This window comes from Phytophthora cinnamomi (assembly GCF_018691715.1).
Source record: "Phytophthora cinnamomi strain GKB4 chromosome Unknown Contig33, whole genome shotgun sequence".
NCBI classification, from domain to species: Eukaryota; Oomycota; class Peronosporomycetes; order Peronosporales; family Peronosporaceae; genus Phytophthora; species Phytophthora cinnamomi.
The window spans coordinates 691266-711646 of record NW_027150966.1 but is presented as its reverse complement, the minus strand read 5'-3'; the positions used below and the strand labels follow the sequence as shown (position 1 = coordinate 711646).

The window sequence follows — 20381 nt, the reverse complement described above, 5'->3', positions numbered from 1 at the left end:
CCAGATACGGAACGCAAAATGAGAGGCGCAACAATGACACGGAATCATCTGGCCAATCAGCGTCGACGTTTGGAGTAGAATCAGACGAATCAGAAATGTGGACAACTTCAACTTCAGAAACGGTTTGCTGGGCGTCGCTTCACTTTCTTGCTCCGTAGCGCAAATGGCGAGGTCACCTACGCGCTCTCCGCCCAAGTCGCCTCTCAATCGCGGCTTCGATGCTTTGTACGTGGCGCGTGTTGCGCTGGGAGTGCTCTAGTTTCTGACGCTTTTGTGACGTTGCTGCAGCATTAACTCGAATGTGACGACGGTCAACTCACGAGAAGGTACACAGCTCGCTGAGGCTACGCCGCAACTAGATCTTCCGCAGCGAATCGATGCCCCCGAGAGCGTACGTGCAGTTGTGTCTCCGCTAATACGTTCCAGAGGCTAGCATTGACGCTGATCTTGTGTTTGGACAACCCACTAGATCAAAACACCTGCAAGAGACTTTCCGCAGACACGGGAGGAACGTATCCAGAAGACAGTATTCTCGCCTCACGCAACTGCCCTGCGAAAACTGAAGACACATATTCGCTCGTCGTTTGACAACGGATTGGAGATCGAGGCTAAGCTGAGCTGTTGCTCTTCGCAAAAGTTGAAAGACCGCGGTCGCGCTGTATCGGCCAAACTCATCAAGGAGTACTCCATGTTGGCTGAATCAAGCAAGCGTGCGGGGCGTCACGATGCAGAGTGTACTGCATACTTGTGGTAAGGCTGCGTTTATCATTAGATTGCTTTGACTTGAGACGTAATGCTATGATGTGTTCATCTGTTCCGTAGTCTCGGCATCCTTCACGATAACGTTGAAGACTACTTCAAGGCCATCGACTGCTACCTACTGGTGCTCTCAATTAGCGAAAGCACGGAGAACAAACTGTTTATGGGATTGGCTGCCAACTGCATTGGCGTGAATTACCAACTCCTGTCATCTTCAACGAAAGATTACAGTTACACAGGGAAGTTCGTTGATCCTCAAAACAAAAGCCTACAGAATGCAATCGTGTACCACCAGAAGCACCTCGAGGTCGCTGATGATGCTGGCAAATTCGTCTCCCACCTGAATTTGGGACTCACATTCGGCTCCCTTGACCGACCCAATGAAGCTGCTCACTACTACCAGGAGGCACTTCGGTTAGCCATCCAGCTTAACAGCGCGTACGGTCAAAGTCTCGCAGTTGGCAACCTCGGACTGTTGGCAAGTCGCCAGAACGACTTGGAGACTGCTGTTGCGTGCATGAATCAACACCTACAACTTATTCAATCAGTCAACGATCGTCCTGCAGAGACCTTTGCATGGATTCAGCTTGGGCATCTTGCAAGTCGGCAAGCGGAATACGAAAAAGCGGAGCGTGCATTCGACCAAGCTCATCGACTAGCACAAGAACAGGGAGATGTCGGTACCGTGAAGCAGTGTAGCTGCTATTTAGGAGTCGCCCGAGCACGCTTGCAAATGCAGGGTTATGTGCACCAGCTCACAAGTTCCTTGTTGCCTTCAACTACGAGTTGAGAATAACATGCTTTATCGATGATATATTTTTCTTTCTTCTTTTCGTTGGGGTAACTATCGTGGCTTTGCTGTTTGCGTTGTAAACAGCACGAACTACTCCTTCATCTCGATCATCTTGATGACTCCGTCGCGGTTAGAGTTCTTGTCACTTGAAGCCTTGTCGCCGACGTATGCCAACAAGTTCTTGCTCGGATGCCAGCTCAAGTACTGCAGGTTGTTTTGAAGTTGAAGGTTCACGACCTTCTCGCCGCTTTCCACGTCCACCACAACCAGATTGGGGTCATCCATTCCAATCGCAATGTACTTCCCGTCGTGGCTAAATCGTACAGACCTAATGCTCGATCTGCGATTTCAAAACAATGCTGGTGAGTAAGCGATCGTTTGTCTCGACCTCTGGTTGAAACCCAAGTACGTACGTTGTGACCACAAATGTTTTAACGCAGTACAGCTCCTCCAAGTCCCAAACACTAACAAGCGAGTCCAGGCCGCCCAGAGCCAAATATCTGAAAATATTCAGGCACAATCGCGAGAATTAACACTCATTCAAGACTGCTACTAACAAAGGCCACAGGAGGAAGTCACGTGATCCTTACCTTCCAGATGGGTGGAAGTCCAAACAGACGCAGCTTCCTGCGTGTGCCAGGACCTACACTCGCACCACCAGAATTCACTATGAGTCCCAACATATCGCAACCTCCTGCATTTGTATTACCTTGTGGGCGCTTTCAAGATTGGGATTGCCCTTCTTCTCGGTAACAACCCGCATGATCTCGAACGTGCCGAAGCCAGCAGCGTGACCTGCTGCCACGAAAAGGAAGCCGGTCTTGCTGAACTGCATCTCGTAGGACTCAAACGGGTTCACCACACGCCGCACCACGCGCGCCTTGCGCGTGTCGATAAGCGTGATGCAGTCCAGATTGCCCACCACCACATACTTTGCATCGTGGCTGTAGGCAATGTTGACGGCATCGCTGGGCAGCGAGACGCTGTTGACGATGCGGCCGGTCTTGGCGTCCCAGAAGCGCACCGTCTTGTCGGAGCCCGTGCTGGCCAAGCGGTGCGGCGTCGTGGGGTCCCAGGCCAGCGACAGGATCGAGTCCGAGTGGCCGCGCAGATCCATCAGCTCCCGCTCCTAAAGTATGGGCAGCAAATGGGTAAATATCAGTGAAAATGAGCCATGGATGACAAGCTCAAAGGTTTCTCGGCGTACGGTGACGGGGTCCCAGATGCGGATGCTGCGGTCGTTCGAGCCCGACGCCAGCATGGAGCCGTCGCAGTTGAAGCCCAGCGCATAGACCTTGCGCGAGTGGCCGTCCAGCTCCGGCAGCTGCACGTACGCCGCCTTGCCCCGCGGCGCGCTCTCGCCCCGCAGCGCCATGGTTGATCGTCGTCCGCTTAGGAAATGAGGTGAAGCTGGTGTGGCGCGCATCGTTTTTGCCAGGAAATAATTGCAAACAAATATAAAAAAGGTGATATGCAGTCCAAGAGAGCTAGTTCTATACTTCGCACTTGTGATACAAATGGAGAGGATAACAGCGTCGATCGGATACCGCGGGTGTGATTGTACCAGTCGCGGGAAAAGGCATGGGCTTGACGATTGACGTCGCCACTCCGCTATTTGAACCGTCGAGCAGCAGCAACTCAGGGCATGGCGCAACGACCGGGCCGAGGCGGAGACGTGCCCATTCTCGAGGCCGACCGCTTGGGCCGGTCGTCCTCCGTCTCGGTGGACACGACGCACCCGCTCCACCACTTCGATGCGACGTCCAGCACCCCGCGCCGCAACGTCATGCTGCGTGACGCCGCCCTGGGCTACTCAGACCGCCTGATGGACGCTTACAAGCAGAAAGACCGCGTGCTGGCCACGGCCGAGGGCCGCGAGGAGGAGCTGCACGCCTACAGCGAGGCGTCCGGCAAGTGGCGCTTCTACCGCACGCTGTGCCAAGTGCGCTTCGGCTACCTGTCGTTTCTGGTGGTCATGATGGTGCTCATGTTCTCCTTCACGCTGCTGATGGAGATTTTCTTCGCCATCTTCCTGCCGAGCGCCAAGTACGACGAGTACTACTCTGTGCGAGCGGTGATCTCGCTGGTGCTGCTGCCCGTGGTGCTCTTCTTCCTGTCCTACATCTTCGAGGAGGCGTCGCGACTCTTTCTCGATGCACTCAACAAGTCCGACGGCTCGCTGCCGAACTTCCGGTTGGCTCTGGCCGTGGTGATTCACTACATTCGCCATCGCACAGAGCTGGTGGAGCCCGACGAGCCGGACGACCAACCAGCTGATGACAGTGCGTTGCAAACAAATGGTGGTGGCGGCAGCGACGAGCTGCGGAGAAGTCGGACGAGTGTGCTTCCTGGTGGAAAACTGCAACCTAGAGGGTCCATACTGCTGACTGCCAAAGACGACCCGTTCTTGGATGATGACAAGGAGGAGGAGGATGAAGCGTGGGAGCGCAAAAAGGCAGAAGATGAGAGGAAGCAGGCGGTTGCAGAGGAGGCGGAAGCTTGTGCAGCAAAGCTTGCTCCTGTGGATGAAGAGGACCCGAAAACTAGAGCGCGTAATCGCTGGAAGCGAATTCGAGCCGCGGTGAAGACTACGTTGCTCATCAAGAAGGTTAAGGATGAAGGTCCAGCCATCGACCTATCTACATTCGTCATCGTGGACATCGTGTGCCCTGTGCTATTCGAGGTTGTGACAGCAGCTTCTATGGTTTTAAAGTTTGTGACGTCGTGGTCAATGTCGGACGCGTTCTTGGCGTATGTGCAGATGGGGTTTTGGATTGTCAGTGGGTACTTGGTGCTTTGGATGATAGCACATTTCTGGAGCAGCCGAAACAAGAAGATGCGTGTAATTGTCAGCAATTATCGCCGCCGGAGACGTATCATGCGCCGCGCGGTGAGTGCTCTTGAACGTAAAAAGCGTTCGGAGCACCTATGGCTTTTGGATGTTGGCTTTCGCTTTGTGCATCACGTGGGAGTGGCGGTACATCCCACACGCTGGTGTTGTTTCAACAAAACAAACAAAGATAGGAAAAAACGTGTGAAGACGCCTGCTGACGAGGTCACCATCCCGATTGCAACATCTGAATATATATCGTCAACTACTGTTCGCGCTGGGGCAGATGCTGCTGCGGATGCAGGGCGACCCAACGCTACAACCGTGTATGCCTCACGCCTCCAGCAAATTCAAGAATTTCGAGCTTGGGTACGATCGCGCAACCCGTGGCATAATTTGTCGCTTAATGTGCGGGCTGTGATTCTGCTCGCGTTGGTGATTGGGTCTGCTCTACTATCGTTGGAGTCATTTTTTATTGGTTGGCCTATCATGGGTGTGTGTCTTATTGCCCTGAGCTCAGTCACCCAAAAGCGATTTCCTCAGATTTTCGGTCGCGCATTCCGGAAGTTCATTTCGGGATTTGTGTTTGTGTCGCTCGTTTTCTTTTCTTCCTCATTCATTATTGGTACGGTTGTGTCTGCCGGTGGATTCAAACTCGGTGCGTTCGACAACTCTACTGCGCTGGTGTCAAGTGAATTGGAAACCACGCATGGTGTATCGGCCTCAATCACTATTAACGGCAAGGTGATTACTTTTGATGACACGTCTGAATACGCAGCTTGTAGTATAAGCTACCAAGGTCTTTCCGTGCTCGACTTGGCATTGATGGCTGATGCTGCGTATGGTATTACCACCGACATCCAAAAGTCTGCACTTGAGAACCGATTTAACGGTACCGAGCTGGAGAACTGGGAATATGTCGCGCGTAATAATGAGAGCACTGACGGGCAACAGTGGATGGAGCTTTATTTCCCGACCATCAATATGACGGTTATCACTGTGCGTGGTACTGCCTCTGCCACCGATGCCCTCGAGGATATGCACTTTTGGTTCGGCATTTGCATTATGCAGGCAGCGAATGTCTTTGTGCCGTTCCTCAAGCAGCTACCTCGTGCTTTCGTCGTGAATATGTTGTCGATGCGGCTGATTGCAAGTATAATGCCATCACCAGTGTTCACGGATCTGCTTAACCACGCTGTAGATACTCGTGCTCGCGTCGGGAACAACCTTGTGATCACGGGGCACAGTCTAGGAGGCGCTATTGCCGCCATGATTGGTGCCAAGACCAAAACGAGCGCAGTGTCGTTTTCGGGGCCCGGTTTGCTGTATTCACTGGGGCGCTTCGGCATAACCTCTCAGGACGTTCGCGACTACGTGCTGACTATGAAGCCGAGGAAAGACATCGTCCCGCAAGTGGATGAGCTGGGTGGCTTAGTTCAGGAAATTCGGTGCAAAAAGTCATCCCCTATGGGTTGCCACAGCACAAGTACGCATCTGTGTGAGTTGTATTTCTCGTGCGGTGATCCTCGACAGCGCAACTGGTCGACCAATCAGCAATGTATCGCGTACGACAAACTCGCGGCGGATGATGGCAACGACGATGAGTAGTAAGTCTCATGAAAATAAACAATGGACACATATGAAGTCTGCGGCAAGACGCAGCGCAGCAGTAAGGGTAAAATTGAATGTATAAGCTGGATAAAACACGACTCTTGTCGCCCGGTTCTGCGTGAGCTTAGTTCCTTGACCAACCGATGCAGGTGAACAGAGCCAACGTTGGCGTCCAAGGAGCGACACCTTAACCGTTGCCAGCAGCTGACACCTGTACAAGTTACATATACAAACCAGAAAAGTTAGCAAGAACCTTCTACGTGGATGCAAAGGCAGCAGCTCCAACTTACGCGAGGCACGTCGTGGTGCTCCGTGAGATTGCCTAGGTACTGGTTGAGCTCCTCGATGCGCTCTCGGTACGTCTTGGACGCCGCCTTCTCGATCGCCTCTTGTTCCTGATAACACACCACCACCACCACAACATTAGTCTATGCTGAGCCTACATCAAGCAGCAGCCTTTTGATCATTGAGTAGCCGTGGGCGCACCCTCTTCTTCTGGTGCTTGGCGTGGCGACGTTGGGCCGGGGTCATGTCGTCCGTGTCGATCTCCGCGTCGTCGCTCCCGTCTCGCGCATCGTGCCGCTGCTCTTCAGCGTCCTCCTCACGACGTTTGGAGCTCTTCTTCTTGCTCTTCTTGTGCTTGTGCTTGGACGACACCTTGAGCTTGCTGCCGTTCTTGAGCTTGAGCTTGAGCTTGCCTCGCTTGACGTTCTCCATTTCTCTGCAAAAGAAATTGAGCTTTTTGTCCCGATTCTCAATGAATTATTTGTGTGTCACACACCACAATTATATTTTGTTTTGTTTTTCAGCATTCCTCTTTTGGCACGAATGGAGCCCGAAGCTCCTGCGCCGACGGCTACTGCGGCGCCGGTCGATCCGCCGACGACAGCGACCGACCCGCAGACAACAGGGGCCGATGCAGCGACTCAGAAGAAGAAGCGCGCCAAGAAGCGCTTCGTGTTCCCGAAGGGCATCAACATGAAGAAGTACTTCGCCAGGAAGCCCGGCAAGGCGCGCAGGCAGTACGTGGAAGGCTTCAGGCAGCGCGAGAAGGCGAAGCTCAAGCCACCGAAGGAGAAAGTCGTACAACCCATCGTCAGTCGACCTTGGGTCACGCCTGAGATGGACGAAGCTGCTCAGGTGCTTGCAGCCGAGAAGGAGAAGCTCGAAGAAAAGCCCCAGAAGCCAAAGGTCAAGAATGGTCACGTGTGGCCCAAAGGCTTTAACCCGTGTGTATACGCGAAAATGGGGGCCGAAGAACGGTATGAATATGTGAATAAGTTAAGAGAGCAGCAAGGACTGGACCCGACGCCGCGAACGAAGGTCCCGGTACCGAACAAATTCGCGCTGCCTGATGGCATGGACCTGGAGCAGTTTTTGTCCAGGAGCCCCGGTCCAGAGCGCATGAGGTACTTGGCCAGATACATCAGGCGCCACAAGATTGACCTGGAAGCCACACGCGTGCGCCGAAAGAAGAAGGCTAGGGTGCCTTTAGGACGCAAACCGGAACCTAGGTCTCACCCACGCTGCGGGTGCTCCAGCTCTGAAGCTTGCGCGTCCTGCAGCAGGTGCATGGAGCTCCACTGTGTCTGTGGACTACCAGGACGCCAGCGTCGTGCTTTATGCCAGGAGTCTCGCGCATGCAGCTGTATTCTGTTTGACCCCACGGCGCGTTGTAAACTATGTCATGGCTGTCGACAGCCGCAGGGGTTCAGCCATTGTCGCTGTGTCCTGCACCAGAAAGTGCTATGGACTAAACGGCACCCTGAACTTGAAACGGAACTGACGGAAGAAGAAGAAGATGCTGCTTGCAATTGCTTCGTACTTGCGAACCGACATGGAGGTGCTTCTGCTACCAAGAAAAAAGAGGAGAAAACTTTAGAGGAAATTCAGCGCGTGCGGCGCATTAAGAGGGGTACTGGATTCCCGTCGAGTGACAATATTTATCGCATCAAGAAGATCTCGACGTTTCTTGGTGACGAAGGTTTGGAAGATGATTTAGATGATGGAGTGGACGATGGAGTAGGCACAGAAACTTTACTACCCAGTACTGAGAGTGTGCTTCCGCGGACGATGATCAGGAAACTGGTTGATCCTGTCTACAATCCAGCTACCTATCACCCTTTGAATCGATCTGAGGGGTGCTCTCTGCTGGAAGCTATTGAGCCGCGGAGTGGGTACATTACCCGGAGAAACAATGCCGCGGCAAGTGCTCATTTTCAAAAACAAGGTCGTTGCTCCTCCAACATTGTTTAACTAACGACATAGCTCTTTGTGATAATAGTTCTCGAGTGATGCGATGATGCACGAAATCTGTCGTGGACTGGATAACTTCGCATATGAAATTGGTACGTTGGGCATTATAAGTGTTATCATGGCTGCATGATGCATGATATTGATTGTTTTTAAACGTGAAATTGTGTAATTCAGACCGGAATGCGACGATGCCACCCGACGTACGTTTCATATGCGGTTAGAGGTTTGACGAATGGCGCAGATCTAATTTGTTATGAATACAGGATCTGGTGGACTTCTTTGTGTATATGGCAAGCATCAAAGCATCGAATGTGGGGGAGCTTATTGGGACATTCGAAGACTCTGCTGCTGTTGCCGCTAGTATTGTTATCGAAGAATACATGGCGCAGCTGGTCGAAGATTCTGCAGTGCAGCAACAAGCTTTGTGTCCCCCAACAAAAACGACTGTACAAGCTTTCGCGAGAGAGCTTCTTATTGGCTTCAACTGGCGGCTCTTCCAGGCCTACTTTCCATTAGATACTGTGGACAAGATAGACACACTGCTGGAGACGATAACAGCTATGATATTCGACGAGTTTGTATCGATACAGCCGCGAGATTTCGACACGGAAGCGTATCGAAGTGACCTGGAGGAATGGATCCGAAGTGCTATTTCCGTTCCCTTTTTCACCTCAACTGGTGCAATTCGAAGGGGACCAAACGTTGACGCGGCACGGAGCACATCCAAGCAGAGTGATGGAGCGGCACAGGCTACATCTAGACAGAGTGCTAGAGTGACAAGGAATATATCGAAGCAGAGTGTTGAAGTGGCACGGACTACTTCCAAGAGAAGTGCTGGGAATGTGCAAGGGCAAACAGAGGAACGGAGTGATGGTGTGGGAGCAGCACACTCCTCTCCGCATATCCGCTTGTCAGTGAAGGCCAATACCTTGCATGGGAATCCCGCGTACAAGTTGTACTTTACCACGACACTAACCGACGGGCACTGTATTAAGGCGTCTGTGGGCGAATTAGACAGCAAGGTTAAGGCAAATGCTACGATCGCACAACTCTCGAAGACCCTGGAGCATCATGATAAAAAAAGGAAGGGCATGCTAAGGATTCCATGCCCTCCGCCCCCAGTACCAGGCCCTCAACCGAGTCCTCGACCTCTCCCCCCACGGGATCCGAACGATCCGCATGATAGTTTATTTGCACTCGTGTGTGAGCATTTTAATCTCTATCGGCAACGAAGGTGGGAGTCAGCCGTCGCAAAGTATTCCAGCTGGAAAATAGCGACGGCGCAAGGTTTGGAGTGGGTCCCAGAGCGCAAGCAAAGGAAAAGGAGCATGAGCGTAGAATCGCTGCACGACGGTGATGAGAAGAAGCGGAGAATGGATTGAGAATTTTCTCGAGGAGGTTAAGACCAGCAAACACTTTCATCAGCTGGAACATCCTGATCTGATTGCCAGTGTCAAATATATATCCAGACTTGAACGAGGGAGGAGTCTACCTAAAATCGGTCGGGTTAGTCGAGGTTTTCTGCGACTTGAAGTACGAGGCTGATGCTGAAACGGACCCAACCATTTCGTGCGTGTTATTTTTGCGTTCTAAAAACGATGTTGCTGAGTGACAGCAGCGCTATGGATCGTAACTTGCTTAGGCTTTCGTTTGGTTCAAGTTGCGGAAGGAGGTAGCTGCCGCAATGAACAAGTACGAAGTGCTCGGCGTGATCGGAGAGGGTGCCTATGGCGTAGTGCTCAAGTGCCACAACAAAGAGACCAACGAGACGGTAGCTATCAAAAAGTTCAAAGAGAACGAGGACGACGACCCCATGGTGCGCAAGACGACATTGCGTGAAGTGAAGATGCTGCGCTTTCTCAAGCACGGCAATATTGTTGCACTGAAGGAGGCGTTCCGGCGAAAAGGTCGGCTGTACCTTGTGTTCGAGTATGTTGAAAAGAATCTACTGGAGGTATTAGAGGACAAACCAAACGGTGTCGACAGCGACCTCGTGCGCTCGTACATATTTCAGCTGTGTTGTGCAATTCATTACTGCCACACCAATAATGTGGTGCACCGCGACATCAAACCTGAAAATTTGCTCGTGAACACGTCCAATGGTGAACATTCATTGCGTCTGTGTGACTTCGGTTTTGCGCGTTCACTTCCTAGCAATGGGAATGTTTGTGATTTGACTGAATATGTTGCAACACGGTGGTATCGAGCTCCAGAACTATTGCTTGGGGATACCAAATACTCCAGATCTGTGGATATCTGGGCCATTGGGTGCATTATGGGAGAACTCATTGAGGGCCAGCCCATGTTTCCTGGAGAAAGTGAAATTGACCAGTTATACTTGATCCAAAAAATGCTTGGCCCACTCCAGAAACGACACATGGAGTTGTTTGCAACAAACCCTCGCTTCTCTGGGCTGAAAATTCCCGAAGTTAAAGTCCCTGAAACGTTGTCTCGGCGGTACTGCGGGCGGGTGTCTAAGAAGGCCATTAGCTTTCTAGAGGGTGCGATTCAGTTGTGTCCCGAAGACCGGTTCACGAGTGAAGAATGTCTGAAACACCCCTACTTCGAGGGATTGTCCTATTCCACCTCTGTAGAACCTAGTGTCGCGGCTACAACAAGCTCGGGGCCCGAATTCAAACCCTTGCAACTTAACTTGGGCGAGAAGCTGACGGGATCGACAACAATGGACGACGATATCACTTCTGGAGCTTCTCGTTGGCCTTTAGATCCTTACGAAACTGGACGTAGCAAGTGTTGGATGTCCAGTCGTGGGGTAGCAAAAGCAGAGGAGAAAAACCCACCGCTTTCTAAAGACAAGCGTCGATCTGGAAGTAGACGAAGTCGAAAGGATGAAAGGGGTGGTAGCGGGCACTCAACGAGCAGCAGCAGCTTAAGAAAGATGACCGACTCGATAGAAGACATTGCGGGTGTGTCGGTCGCTGCACTATGGCAGCCAAGTGAATGTGCCGCGCCCAAGGACGACGATGGTGGGCCGATGAGCACTTTAAGTGGGCGCCGCAAGAGCCGTAAGAAAGGTGGAAACCACCTTCCGAAGCCTACAAGTGGTGGTGGCAGCAAAAAGAAGACACCGTACAGCGGCGACCCTGTGTCCTCGACAAATGTAGGGTTGCCTTCGGGCGTCGGCATCGCTATGGTCCGGCCTGTATCGCGACAAGTCTTGCTATCACAGCAAACCTTGCCGCGCTACCTGCCGCAGCTAGGTGGTGGCTTGCATGATGGTCTCGGCGACTTACCAAGCTCGGTAGTGATTTCCTCCCCTTCTACTGGATGCAACCCAGCCGGCAATATCAGTTACAGTGCCAAGAGTGTAGCAGGCGACGAAGACGAGGAAAGTGGGTTGGCCAGTGTCTACAACTACCCGGTTTATTCACGGTCCACTTACTCAAAGAAGTCGTCCAAGAAGCTCCGAGAACGCACCCTGGACGCGCAGGAGTTGCTGGAGTTCAACTGAGCAGTGTAGTCCAGTTCGTACTTTTGTCAATCAACCATAGACTATTTCCATTTTCAATCGCCTGAAGATGCTTGGCATCAAGGCCCGCCATCCACGTCAGCACCAACATCGATGTCCAGCCTTCAACATGTAACATTGTTTCCGCCGGGAAGGCCACCGCATTTCCACGTAGCCAGGATGGCTATGGAGAGCTTCAATATGGCCTCCCTCCAGCACTCGACACTTGCAGTACCGCATCGTCGATGTCATTATTCTCACATGTATCATAATGATATTAGCCAACCACAGTAACTTTCACTATCAGCAATTTCAAGCCAAACTATACTTAACACAACAATTATAACCACAACCTCCGTGGACGCTTTATGACTTCGATTATGCGGTAGCGCGAGCACTAAAACCTCTCACAAGTCGCAGATCCATGTCAGCCGCTATTTTGTCAACTCAACAAGCTGCTGCGCCGTTGAAGCCTGCGCGCTGCCATTTCCGGATCGACCGAGTAGCTCCCAAGTCTCCCGTCCACCGCCACCATGTCGTCTCGCCTCGACACCGAACGCAGCGGCAGCCCCGTCCCCTCGCGCGAGCTGGCCTTCGTGCTGCACAAGAGCAAGAACAACGTGGAGAGGCTCGAGCGCCTGGAGCAGTTGCTGGTCCAAGACCCCGTTTTCAACCACGAGAAGATGAACTACCTGACTCGCGGCGAGCAGTACAAGCGCGCCATGCAGATGTCGGCCAGGGTGGAGATCATCGCGCGCCGCAACAAGCTCAGCGACGAGGACACGGAGCAGCTGCGCCTCATCTTCCAGGGCATCACGAGCTGCTCGGCATCCACGACGCTGCACACGCTCATGTTCATCAAGAACCTGGGACTGCTCTTCACCGACGAGCAGCAGACGCGGTGGATGGACATGGCCAAGCAGTGGCGCATGATCGGATGCTACGCCCAGACGGAGCTCGGCCACGGATCCAACGTGCGAGGACTCGAGACCACCGCCACGTACATCCCCGCCACCGACGAGTTCGAGATCCACTCGCCCACTCTGACGTCGATGAAGTGGTGGCCGGGTGCACTGGCTCGCACGGCCAACTTCGGAGTGGTGTATGCGAGACTGTTGCTTGGGGGCAAGGACTACGGCGTGCACAACTTCATGGTGCAGCTTCGTGACTTGGATACGCACGACGCGATGCCCGGGGTGACGTTGGGCGACATTGGTCCGAAGATCGGCTTCAACAACGTGGACAACGGATACTGCAAGTTCAACCGGGTTCGCATTCCACGTCAAAATATGGGGATGAGATTCGCGACGGTCACTCGAGAGGGGAAGTATTTGAAGAACTCGGGTGTTCCGCAGGAGGTGCTGTACTTCACTATGCTGCAGACGCGTATGGTCTTCATCCGCTCTGCCGGTATCAATCTGGCGAAGGCGTGTACCATCACTATTCGCTACTCGGCCGTTCGCCAACAAGGGTACGATGCCAACAACCCGAAGTCGAAGGAAGAGCTGAGCGTGTTGGACTACCAGACGCAGCAGTACCGTTTGTTCCCGTTGCTTGCTGCGGCGTATGCTATCGTGCTGACCGGTAGGAGCTTCGGTGAATACGGGGGTGATCGTGTGTTGCGCATGATGCTAACTATCGGGTTTTGCTGTTGTGTCCACAGGAAACCGCGTGGATGAGTTTGCGGCTTCACTCTCAGACCAGACGAAGCGCGGGGATGTGAGTCTGCTCACCGTTGGTCATGTCATGAGCTGCGGATTGAAGGTTCTTACGACGGATCTTGCCACTGCCGGCATCGAAACGGCTCGTCGGGTACTGTGTTGTTTCTACTGTTGGTTGCCTTGCTTCGTTGCACAGCTAACGCTGCCGTTGTGTTGATTCATTTGTATTTCAGGCTTGTGGTGGCCACGGTTACCTACTTTCAAGCGGTAAGCTAGCATTGCATTTTGATATCGAGATTCGCGTTCTTGCGGACTTCTCACGATAACATTGCGTTTGTTGTTGTTGCGCAGGTTTGCCGGTTCGTATTATGCACGGGACGCAATTTTAACGACTTCGAATGTATTGACTGAATGATTTCTTCTTTTATAGATCTTGCTGGGCGATGCCGTGCAGACTGTCACTACGGAAGGCGACAACTTGGTCCTTTCCGTTCAGGTTCGTGTTGCAAATGAGTATTTCGTGTAAGCATCGAATGGAACAGACTAACACTACTGCTGCATCTGTGTATATATTGAAGACCGCTCGAGCTCTGTTGAAGATATTGACGTCGTATAAGAAGACGGGCAGGGCGCCTGAGCCCATGGCTTTCCTGGCAAACATTGACAAGTTGTCGAATGCGGCGCCTCGCACAAAGCAGCAGTGGCTTGAGCCCCAGAGTTACGTGGCTGCTTTTGAGCATCGTTTCCTCTACCAGCTTCGCTCCTACGTGAAGAAAATTTCGGCGGAGGCCTCCGTCACTGCTGGCCTGCAGAACAATTCGATGGACACCCTAAAACTGACGAACTCCTATGCCAGTTTGGTGCTCGTCAAGACCTTCGCCGAGGCTGTTCAAGTCCCGTCGACGCTGTCTTCTGAGTTCTTGTCCTCGCCTGCAGTTCTGAACGTTGTACGCCTGCTTTGTCATTTGTTCGCTCTAACGCAGCTGGAAGCCACCGCTGGAGAGTTCATGGAGAGCGGATGTGTCTTCCCCAACGAGATGCCGATCATCCGAGCCAACATCGAAGACCTGCTCGCGCTCATCCGTCCGCATGCCGTGACACTGGTGGACGGCTTCAACTTCTCGGACCACACGCTGAACTCGACGCTGGGTCGCTACGACGGGAACGTGTACGAGGCTCTGTACGAGTCTGCGCAGCACGACCCGCTGAACCACTCGTCGGACAAGGTGGCTTTGCACGAGTTATTGCGTCCGATCCGCGAAGAGCTATCGCAGTCGCGGCTGTAGGGGGTAGCGAAGACTGTTGGTTCCCACGAAACGAGGCCGCCAGATCTTGTACGACACGTTGCGTTGTTGATGAATGAAGCATTTCGCGCTTCCTAAACCAGAAGTCAATCTGAGAATGCTGTTGTTTTCGTCGTAACTACGGTCAACGCCAGAGCTGAAAGCCCGATGCATTGACGTGCACATGATTCTCCTGACCGATTACCTTCAACACGGCCAAAATCTCGTCCGAGTCGCATGACAAACTTCAACTATCACGTGCGTGTCGAGTAAACAGACCCAGCCACCACCAGACCAGCTCAGCCCAGCCTCAAAGATCATTCCTGAATTCGCGCAGTGATTTGCATCGACCTGAAAATGACGTCGTCTCTGGATGCTGAACGCCGCAAGAGTCGCGTGCAGTCGAGGGAGCTGGCTTACGTGCTGCACCAAAGCAAGAGCAACGTGGAGAAGCTCGAGTGGCTGGAGCAGTTGCTGGTTCAAGACCCCATTTTCAACCATGAGAAGATGAACTACCTGACTCGCGGCGAGCAGTACAAGCGTGCCACGCAGATGGCTGGGCGCGCGGAGATTATCGCTCACCGCAACAAGCTCAGTGAAGAAGATACGGCGTTGCTGCACGTGGTTCTCCAAGGTTTCACAAGTTGTCCTTCGTCGACGGCACTGCACACGGGGATGTTCTTCAAGAACCTGGGACTGCTCTTCACGGACGAGCAACAAGCTCGATGGATGAAGATGGCCAAGCAGTGGCGCATGATCGGATGCTACGCCCAGACGGAGCTCGGCCACGGATCCAACGTGCGAGGACTCGAGACCACCGCCACGTACATCCCCGCCACCGACGAGTTCGAGATCCACTCGCCCACTCTGACGTCGATGAAGTGGTGGCCGGGTGCATTGGCTCGCACGGCCAACTTCGGAGTGGTGTATGCGAGACTGTTGCTTGGGGGCAAGGACTACGGCGTGCACAACTTCATGGTGCAGCTTCGTGACTTGGATACGCACGACGCGATGCCCGGGGTGACGTTGGGCGACATTGGTCCGAAGATCGGCTTCAACAACGTGGACAACGGATACTGCACGTTCAACCGCGTGCGGATTCCTCGTGAACAAATGGGCATGCGCGTTGCTACTGTCACCCGCGACGGAAGCTACGTGAAGAACTCGGGCGTTCCTCAAGAAGTGCTGTACTTCACCATGCTACAGACGCGCATGACGTACATTCGTTCAAGCGGTCTTGCATTGGCGAAGGCGTCCACGATCACTATTCGCTACTCGGCTGTTCGCCAGCAAGGGTACGACGCTAACAACCCTGATTCCAAGGAGGAGCTGAGCGTGTTGGACTACCAGACGCAGCAGTACCGTTTGTTCCCGTTGCTTGCTGCAGCGTATGCCATCACTCTGACTGGTAAGTGACATTTAGTTGGCGATGTGGTTGCGTTTGCTGACAACGCGTGGTATATGTAATTGTAGGGAACCAAGTGGATGCATTCTCGCTACAGCTTGCCGATCAGATCAAGCACGGTGACTTGAGCATGCTTCTTGTGGGGCATGCCATGAGCTGTGGCCTCAAGGTGCTCACGTCGGAAATGGCATGCAACGGCATCGAGACGTGCCGCAGGGTACGCTTTTCGTGAGGCGTTTACGCGGATTCATGCTTAGGGGCAAAGATTCTTCTGACTTTCTTTGTTGCTATGGCTTAGGCATGCGGTGGACACGGCTACCTGCTATCTAGTGGCCTGCCGGTTCTTCTCGGCGATGTCCTTCAAATGGTGACCGCTGAAGGCGAAAACTTCGTCCTTTGTCAGCAGGTGAGTGAGTACATGATTAGCTTGTGTTATTTTTTCCAGCAAAATCCGCTGACACATGACACCCACCTCGTACGATTAGACCGCGCGCGCGCTGTTGAAAGTGCACGGCCAATTCCAATCTGGCGGTCACCTTCCTGCGGCAATGCAGTTTATTGCAAACATCGGAAAGCCGTCGCGTGCACAACCTCGTAGCAAGGATCAATGGCTCGACCTTGAAACGTACATCGATGTTTTCCAGCAACGCTTCCTGTATTCGCTTCGCGGTCTTGTGGCCAAGGTTGCATCGGAGCCATCCATCGCCGCCGGTATCCAGAACAACTCGATGCACTGCTACAAGTTGTCGAACGCTTATACGTATCTCGTCTTGGTGAACAACTTTGTGGAAGCTGTTCGCTCCCCGTCGACGCTAACGAAGGAGCGTCTGTCCAGCACGGAGATTCTGCCAGTGCTTCAGCTTCTGTGTAGCCTTTTCGTGCTCACGCAGCTGGAAGCCACCGCCGGAGAGTTCATGGAGAGCGGATGTGTCTTTCCCAACGAGATGCCGATCATCCGAGCCAACATCGAAGATCTGCTCGCGCTCATCCGTCCGCATGCCGTGACGCTGGTGGACGGCTTCAACTTCTCGGACCACGCGCTGAACTCGACGCTGGGTCGCTACGACGGGAACGTGTACGAGGCTCTGTACGAGTCTGCGCAGCACGACCCGCTGAACCACTCGTCGGACAAGGTGGCTTTGCACGAGTTATTGCGTCCGATACGCGATGAAATTGCGCGCGAGTCTGGCGGCAAGGCGCGTCTTTGATTAACAGCACGAGATTGTAGTGAGTCAAGCTTCTATCAGGGTAGCTGTGGTGCATAATGAATGGCGGCCTTGTCAAGTGTTGCTGTATGCCTCGTGTCTCCCGATCTACTAAGTATTATCAAACACGCTCAGCAATATGGCTGATGTTACAAGAGCTCCGACGACCACCATCACGATCTTGTCGTGGAATTGATAACCCTGGAACATGTTAGCTTAGAAGTGTACATGAACGCCAGGGTTCAAGCCTTGAAGACAATTTGTCTTTGACAAAACATAGGGTGTTGATACGATATGCACATAGTTTTCGCGAGAATCCCATCTTCACCAAAAAATGCGATGACATGCTGGCATTCGTCCATGTCGGCGTGGTGTTATTGCTACCTACTTTAATGCTGGACACAACGTTATAAGCTCGCCTCTCAAACAAGTCAAACAATCCACACAATAATCACGTTAGAAAATCAAAGTAGGAGAAAATAGAAATTCACCTTTCCCAAACAAAATTTCTAACGTTTAGAAACGTGTTCGACAAAATTTGAACTTTCCCGCGTTTTTGCTGAATTTGAACTTCCCGCTAAAACAAGTCCATCGCGGAAATGGCGGACAGCCGGCGGCTCGCGCTGGAGCGATGGCGCGAGGAGAAGCGCCGCCAGAAGCAGCAGCAGGCGCAGCACGCCACCAAGCCTGCTCGGTCCGCGCGCCGGGTGTTCGCCCACAGGTACAACAAGCGCCTGGAACCAGCTCTTCTTCGTGCGACAATACTCACGTGAAAGTCTGCTTGTGTGGCGCCCTAGAATCACTCGAGAAGCTCCAGCGCGCACGCGTGTGGCCCCTACGCAGCGCGAAATGCCACCACCTTCAACACCTGCAGCTCCACGTCGCGTATCCGCCGAACCCGCGGGTCTCGTGCCCATCCGAGAGCTGGAGACGTCGGAGGAGACGCAGAAGCAGCAGATCTATGACACACTCAGGACCCCTGCGGCCAAGACAAACAGCGGCACAGGCGCCGCGTCGGAGGACGGCAACAGCAGCGACGTTTTGTCGGCTAAACAGCGCAGAAAGCGCCGACGCAGCTACATCTCTCCGGGATCGAACGTTCCGTCGCTGGCTGGTGGAGCTCAGCGGGTTGTGACGCCCACTCGGCTGCTGCAGCACGAGAGTGATGACGGCGGGATGGATGGAGACTCGGAGGGCGCCACACCGGACATTGCAACAGGACCCAGACGTGTGAGTGTGCTGCCGATTCGACAGAGGACGAGCGATGAAGACGTAGCTGCATCCGAGCAGGCAGTGACGCCGCACAATGCTGCGCGTGAATTGCTGGGGATCAGCGTGAAAGAGGAGGGGAGTGCCTCGTCAAGAGAGACAATATCGCTGGGAAGTATAGGATCAGCGCTTCGCGTGCCGCAGTCGGAGTCAGGAAGAAGTAGCGATGTAAGCCCGGAGTCAAAAACGTTGGCGAGCTCCGTGCTGCGCGTGAAGGAGGAGACGCAGGACCCTGTTACCCTGCGAGTGGAACCCATACCTCCTCAGAAGACTGAAGATTCCAAACTGGAGATCTCGCAGACTGAAAGGAAGCTGGTTTTCCCGGATCGAGTCCCGCTGGATCCTGCACAGAAACCAACGAGAACCAGTATCGAAAGAATATCATCTAGAAAGAGCATTTCCGGCCGCACGTCACTTGATGACTCCAAGCCTATTCAGTCTCTCAGCGAGAGGCTGGAAGGAAACCCTAAATGGGAAATGGACGATTTCATGGTGACGAAGAACTTGGGTCAGGGCAAGTTCGGAAATGTATATCTGGCAAAGGAGAAATGCTCGAACGTTACTGTTGCTCTCAAGGTATGCGTATCAAGCTCATGTTTTCTGCTGTAGGTGCAAATGATTGTATTTACTGACACAAATGGTGTACAGGTTTTGTTCAAGTCCCCGTTGACGCGTGATGGAGGTGTCAACAACTTGAAGCGTGAGGTCGAAATCCAAGTGCGCCTTCGCCACCCAAATGTTCTGCGCATGCACGGCTACTTCTACGACGACTCGTGCGTGTATCTGGTGCTTGAGTATGCCCCTTATGGGGAGCTCTATAAAGAGCTAGCCAAAGAAAAATACTTTGCTGACGCTGTGGCCTCACACTACGTGGCCCAAGTGGTTGAGGCACTGAAATACTGCCACAGCTGCAACGTCATCCATCGCGACATCAAGGTAAGCTTAATCACTCCAGCTTGTATCTTAGCAATCAAGCACTGACGATATTTTGTGCGATACAGCCTGAAAATCTTCTACTCGGGTACAACAGAACCATCAAACTCGCCGATTTCGGGTGGTCAGTACACGCACCTAAGCCCTACAACCTCCGTAAAACGTTTTGTGGAACCCCCGATTATCTCAGCCCGGAGATGGTGATGGGAGAACCTTATGACTATCGGACCGACTCGTGGAGTCTTGGCGTCCTCACGTATGAACTGTTAGTTGGTTCAACACCGTTCTACTCTGAGAATCAAATGGAGATGTACAAGAAAATTGAGCTCGTAGACTACCAGTTTCCGCCAAGCCCGCTAGTTTCTGAAACAGCCAAGAGCTTCATTGCTGGGCTACTCAAACGGAAGCCTGAAGATCGAATGTACTTGGCAGATGCAGCCAAACACCCGTGGATCAAAAGTGATGATTCATGATCCGAAGAAGCATTAATAAAGCCGATTGGTAACTAACAGCGTGTTCTAGCTACCCTTTAGCTATCCGCGTTGGCTCCAACCAGTCGGTCAAACCAAACGATACTTATCGTTCATATGAACGACCAAAGCATCGAATTGCAGCTGCGGAACGAACATACACACTGTCGTCAGAATGTTTTTTTTCAGTGATTTGATATCCCAACAACTCACATTTGCTAGGATTTCCATAATCTGGTCGACGGGCAAAGTGGGAAACGCAAAACGCAGATCAGCTACCGAGCACCCGGAGTCACTTTTTGCTTGCAATTGTCGAAGAATCAATTCTGATATGAACGCAGCCACCAAGAAGTTAGATGAAGTTCGATGCCAACACAAGATAAACCGAGTCCATTACACGCCAACTTACCGCTCCATTCTTCCTGTGACTTGGGTGC

The 20381-nt window shown here is 52.8% G+C and overlaps 9 protein-coding genes across 9 annotated transcripts; 7 read left to right on the top strand and 2 right to left on the bottom strand.

Annotated features, from left to right (window-relative positions):
* Positions 1 to 163: 163 nt before the first annotated feature.
* IUM83_04375 (putative G-alpha GTPase interaction protein, contains GoLoco domain) lies at positions 164 to 1549 on the top strand (the record flags this gene model as incomplete). The annotated part of the gene is made up of 4 exons (XM_067928452.1): positions 164 to 225; positions 289 to 391; positions 470 to 750; positions 823 to 1549. 4 exons carry the CDS (start codon positions 164 to 166, stop codon positions 1547 to 1549), a joined length of 1173 nt encoding a protein of 390 aa, XP_067792855.1.
* Positions 1550 to 1642: 93 nt separating this feature from the next.
* Positions 1643 to 2927, bottom strand: IUM83_04374 (WD40 repeat-like protein; the record flags this gene model as incomplete). Its single annotated transcript, XM_067928451.1, has 5 exons — positions 1643 to 1892; positions 1966 to 2052; positions 2143 to 2195; positions 2262 to 2681; positions 2760 to 2927. The coding sequence occupies 5 exons, from the start codon at positions 2925 to 2927 to the stop codon at positions 1643 to 1645; spliced, it is 978 nt and encodes a 325-aa protein (XP_067792854.1).
* Positions 2928 to 3197: 270 nt separating this feature from the next.
* Positions 3198 to 5990, top strand: IUM83_04373 (uncharacterized protein; the record flags this gene model as incomplete). The annotated part of the gene is made up of 2 exons (XM_067928450.1): positions 3198 to 4817; positions 4914 to 5990. 2 exons carry the CDS (start codon positions 3198 to 3200, stop codon positions 5988 to 5990), a joined length of 2697 nt encoding a protein of 898 aa, XP_067792781.1.
* A 190-nt stretch (positions 5991 to 6180) lies between these two features.
* Positions 6181 to 6710, bottom strand: IUM83_04372 (Conserved alpha-helical protein; the record flags this gene model as incomplete). The annotated part of the gene is made up of 3 exons (XM_067928449.1): positions 6181 to 6204; positions 6284 to 6388; positions 6480 to 6710. 3 exons carry the CDS (start codon positions 6708 to 6710, stop codon positions 6181 to 6183), a joined length of 360 nt encoding a protein of 119 aa, XP_067792860.1.
* Positions 6711 to 6821: 111 nt separating this feature from the next.
* On the top strand, positions 6822 to 8765 carry IUM83_04371 (uncharacterized protein; the record flags this gene model as incomplete). Its single annotated transcript, XM_067928448.1, has 6 exons — positions 6822 to 7478; positions 7734 to 8015; positions 8278 to 8341; positions 8424 to 8449; positions 8513 to 8673; positions 8750 to 8765. 6 exons carry the CDS (start codon positions 6822 to 6824, stop codon positions 8763 to 8765), a joined length of 1206 nt encoding a protein of 401 aa, XP_067792859.1.
* A 1168-nt stretch (positions 8766 to 9933) lies between these two features.
* Positions 9934 to 11721, top strand: IUM83_04370 (CMGC/CDKL protein kinase; the record flags this gene model as incomplete). The annotated part of the gene is made up of 2 exons (XM_067928447.1): positions 9934 to 10839; positions 10912 to 11721. The coding sequence occupies 2 exons, from the start codon at positions 9934 to 9936 to the stop codon at positions 11719 to 11721; spliced, it is 1716 nt and encodes a 571-aa protein (XP_067792858.1).
* A 530-nt stretch (positions 11722 to 12251) lies between these two features.
* IUM83_04369 (putative peroxisomal acyl-coenzyme A oxidase) lies at positions 12252 to 13905 on the top strand (the record flags this gene model as incomplete). The annotated part of the gene is made up of 6 exons (XM_067928446.1): positions 12252 to 12986; positions 13074 to 13302; positions 13382 to 13530; positions 13613 to 13646; positions 13731 to 13738; positions 13810 to 13905. The coding sequence occupies 6 exons, from the start codon at positions 12252 to 12254 to the stop codon at positions 13903 to 13905; spliced, it is 1251 nt and encodes a 416-aa protein (XP_067792683.1).
* Positions 13906 to 15019: 1114 nt separating this feature from the next.
* Positions 15020 to 16299, top strand: IUM83_04368 (putative peroxisomal acyl-coenzyme A oxidase; the record flags this gene model as incomplete). The annotated part of the gene is made up of 2 exons (XM_067928445.1): positions 15020 to 16070; positions 16136 to 16299. 2 exons carry the CDS (start codon positions 15020 to 15022, stop codon positions 16297 to 16299), a joined length of 1215 nt encoding a protein of 404 aa, XP_067792684.1.
* A 1572-nt stretch (positions 16300 to 17871) lies between these two features.
* On the top strand, positions 17872 to 19947 carry IUM83_04367 (AUR protein kinase; the record flags this gene model as incomplete). Its single annotated transcript, XM_067928444.1, has 4 exons — positions 17872 to 17993; positions 18070 to 19117; positions 19190 to 19477; positions 19543 to 19947. 4 exons carry the CDS (start codon positions 17872 to 17874, stop codon positions 19945 to 19947), a joined length of 1863 nt encoding a protein of 620 aa, XP_067792685.1.
* Positions 19948 to 20381: the final 434 nt, after the last annotated feature.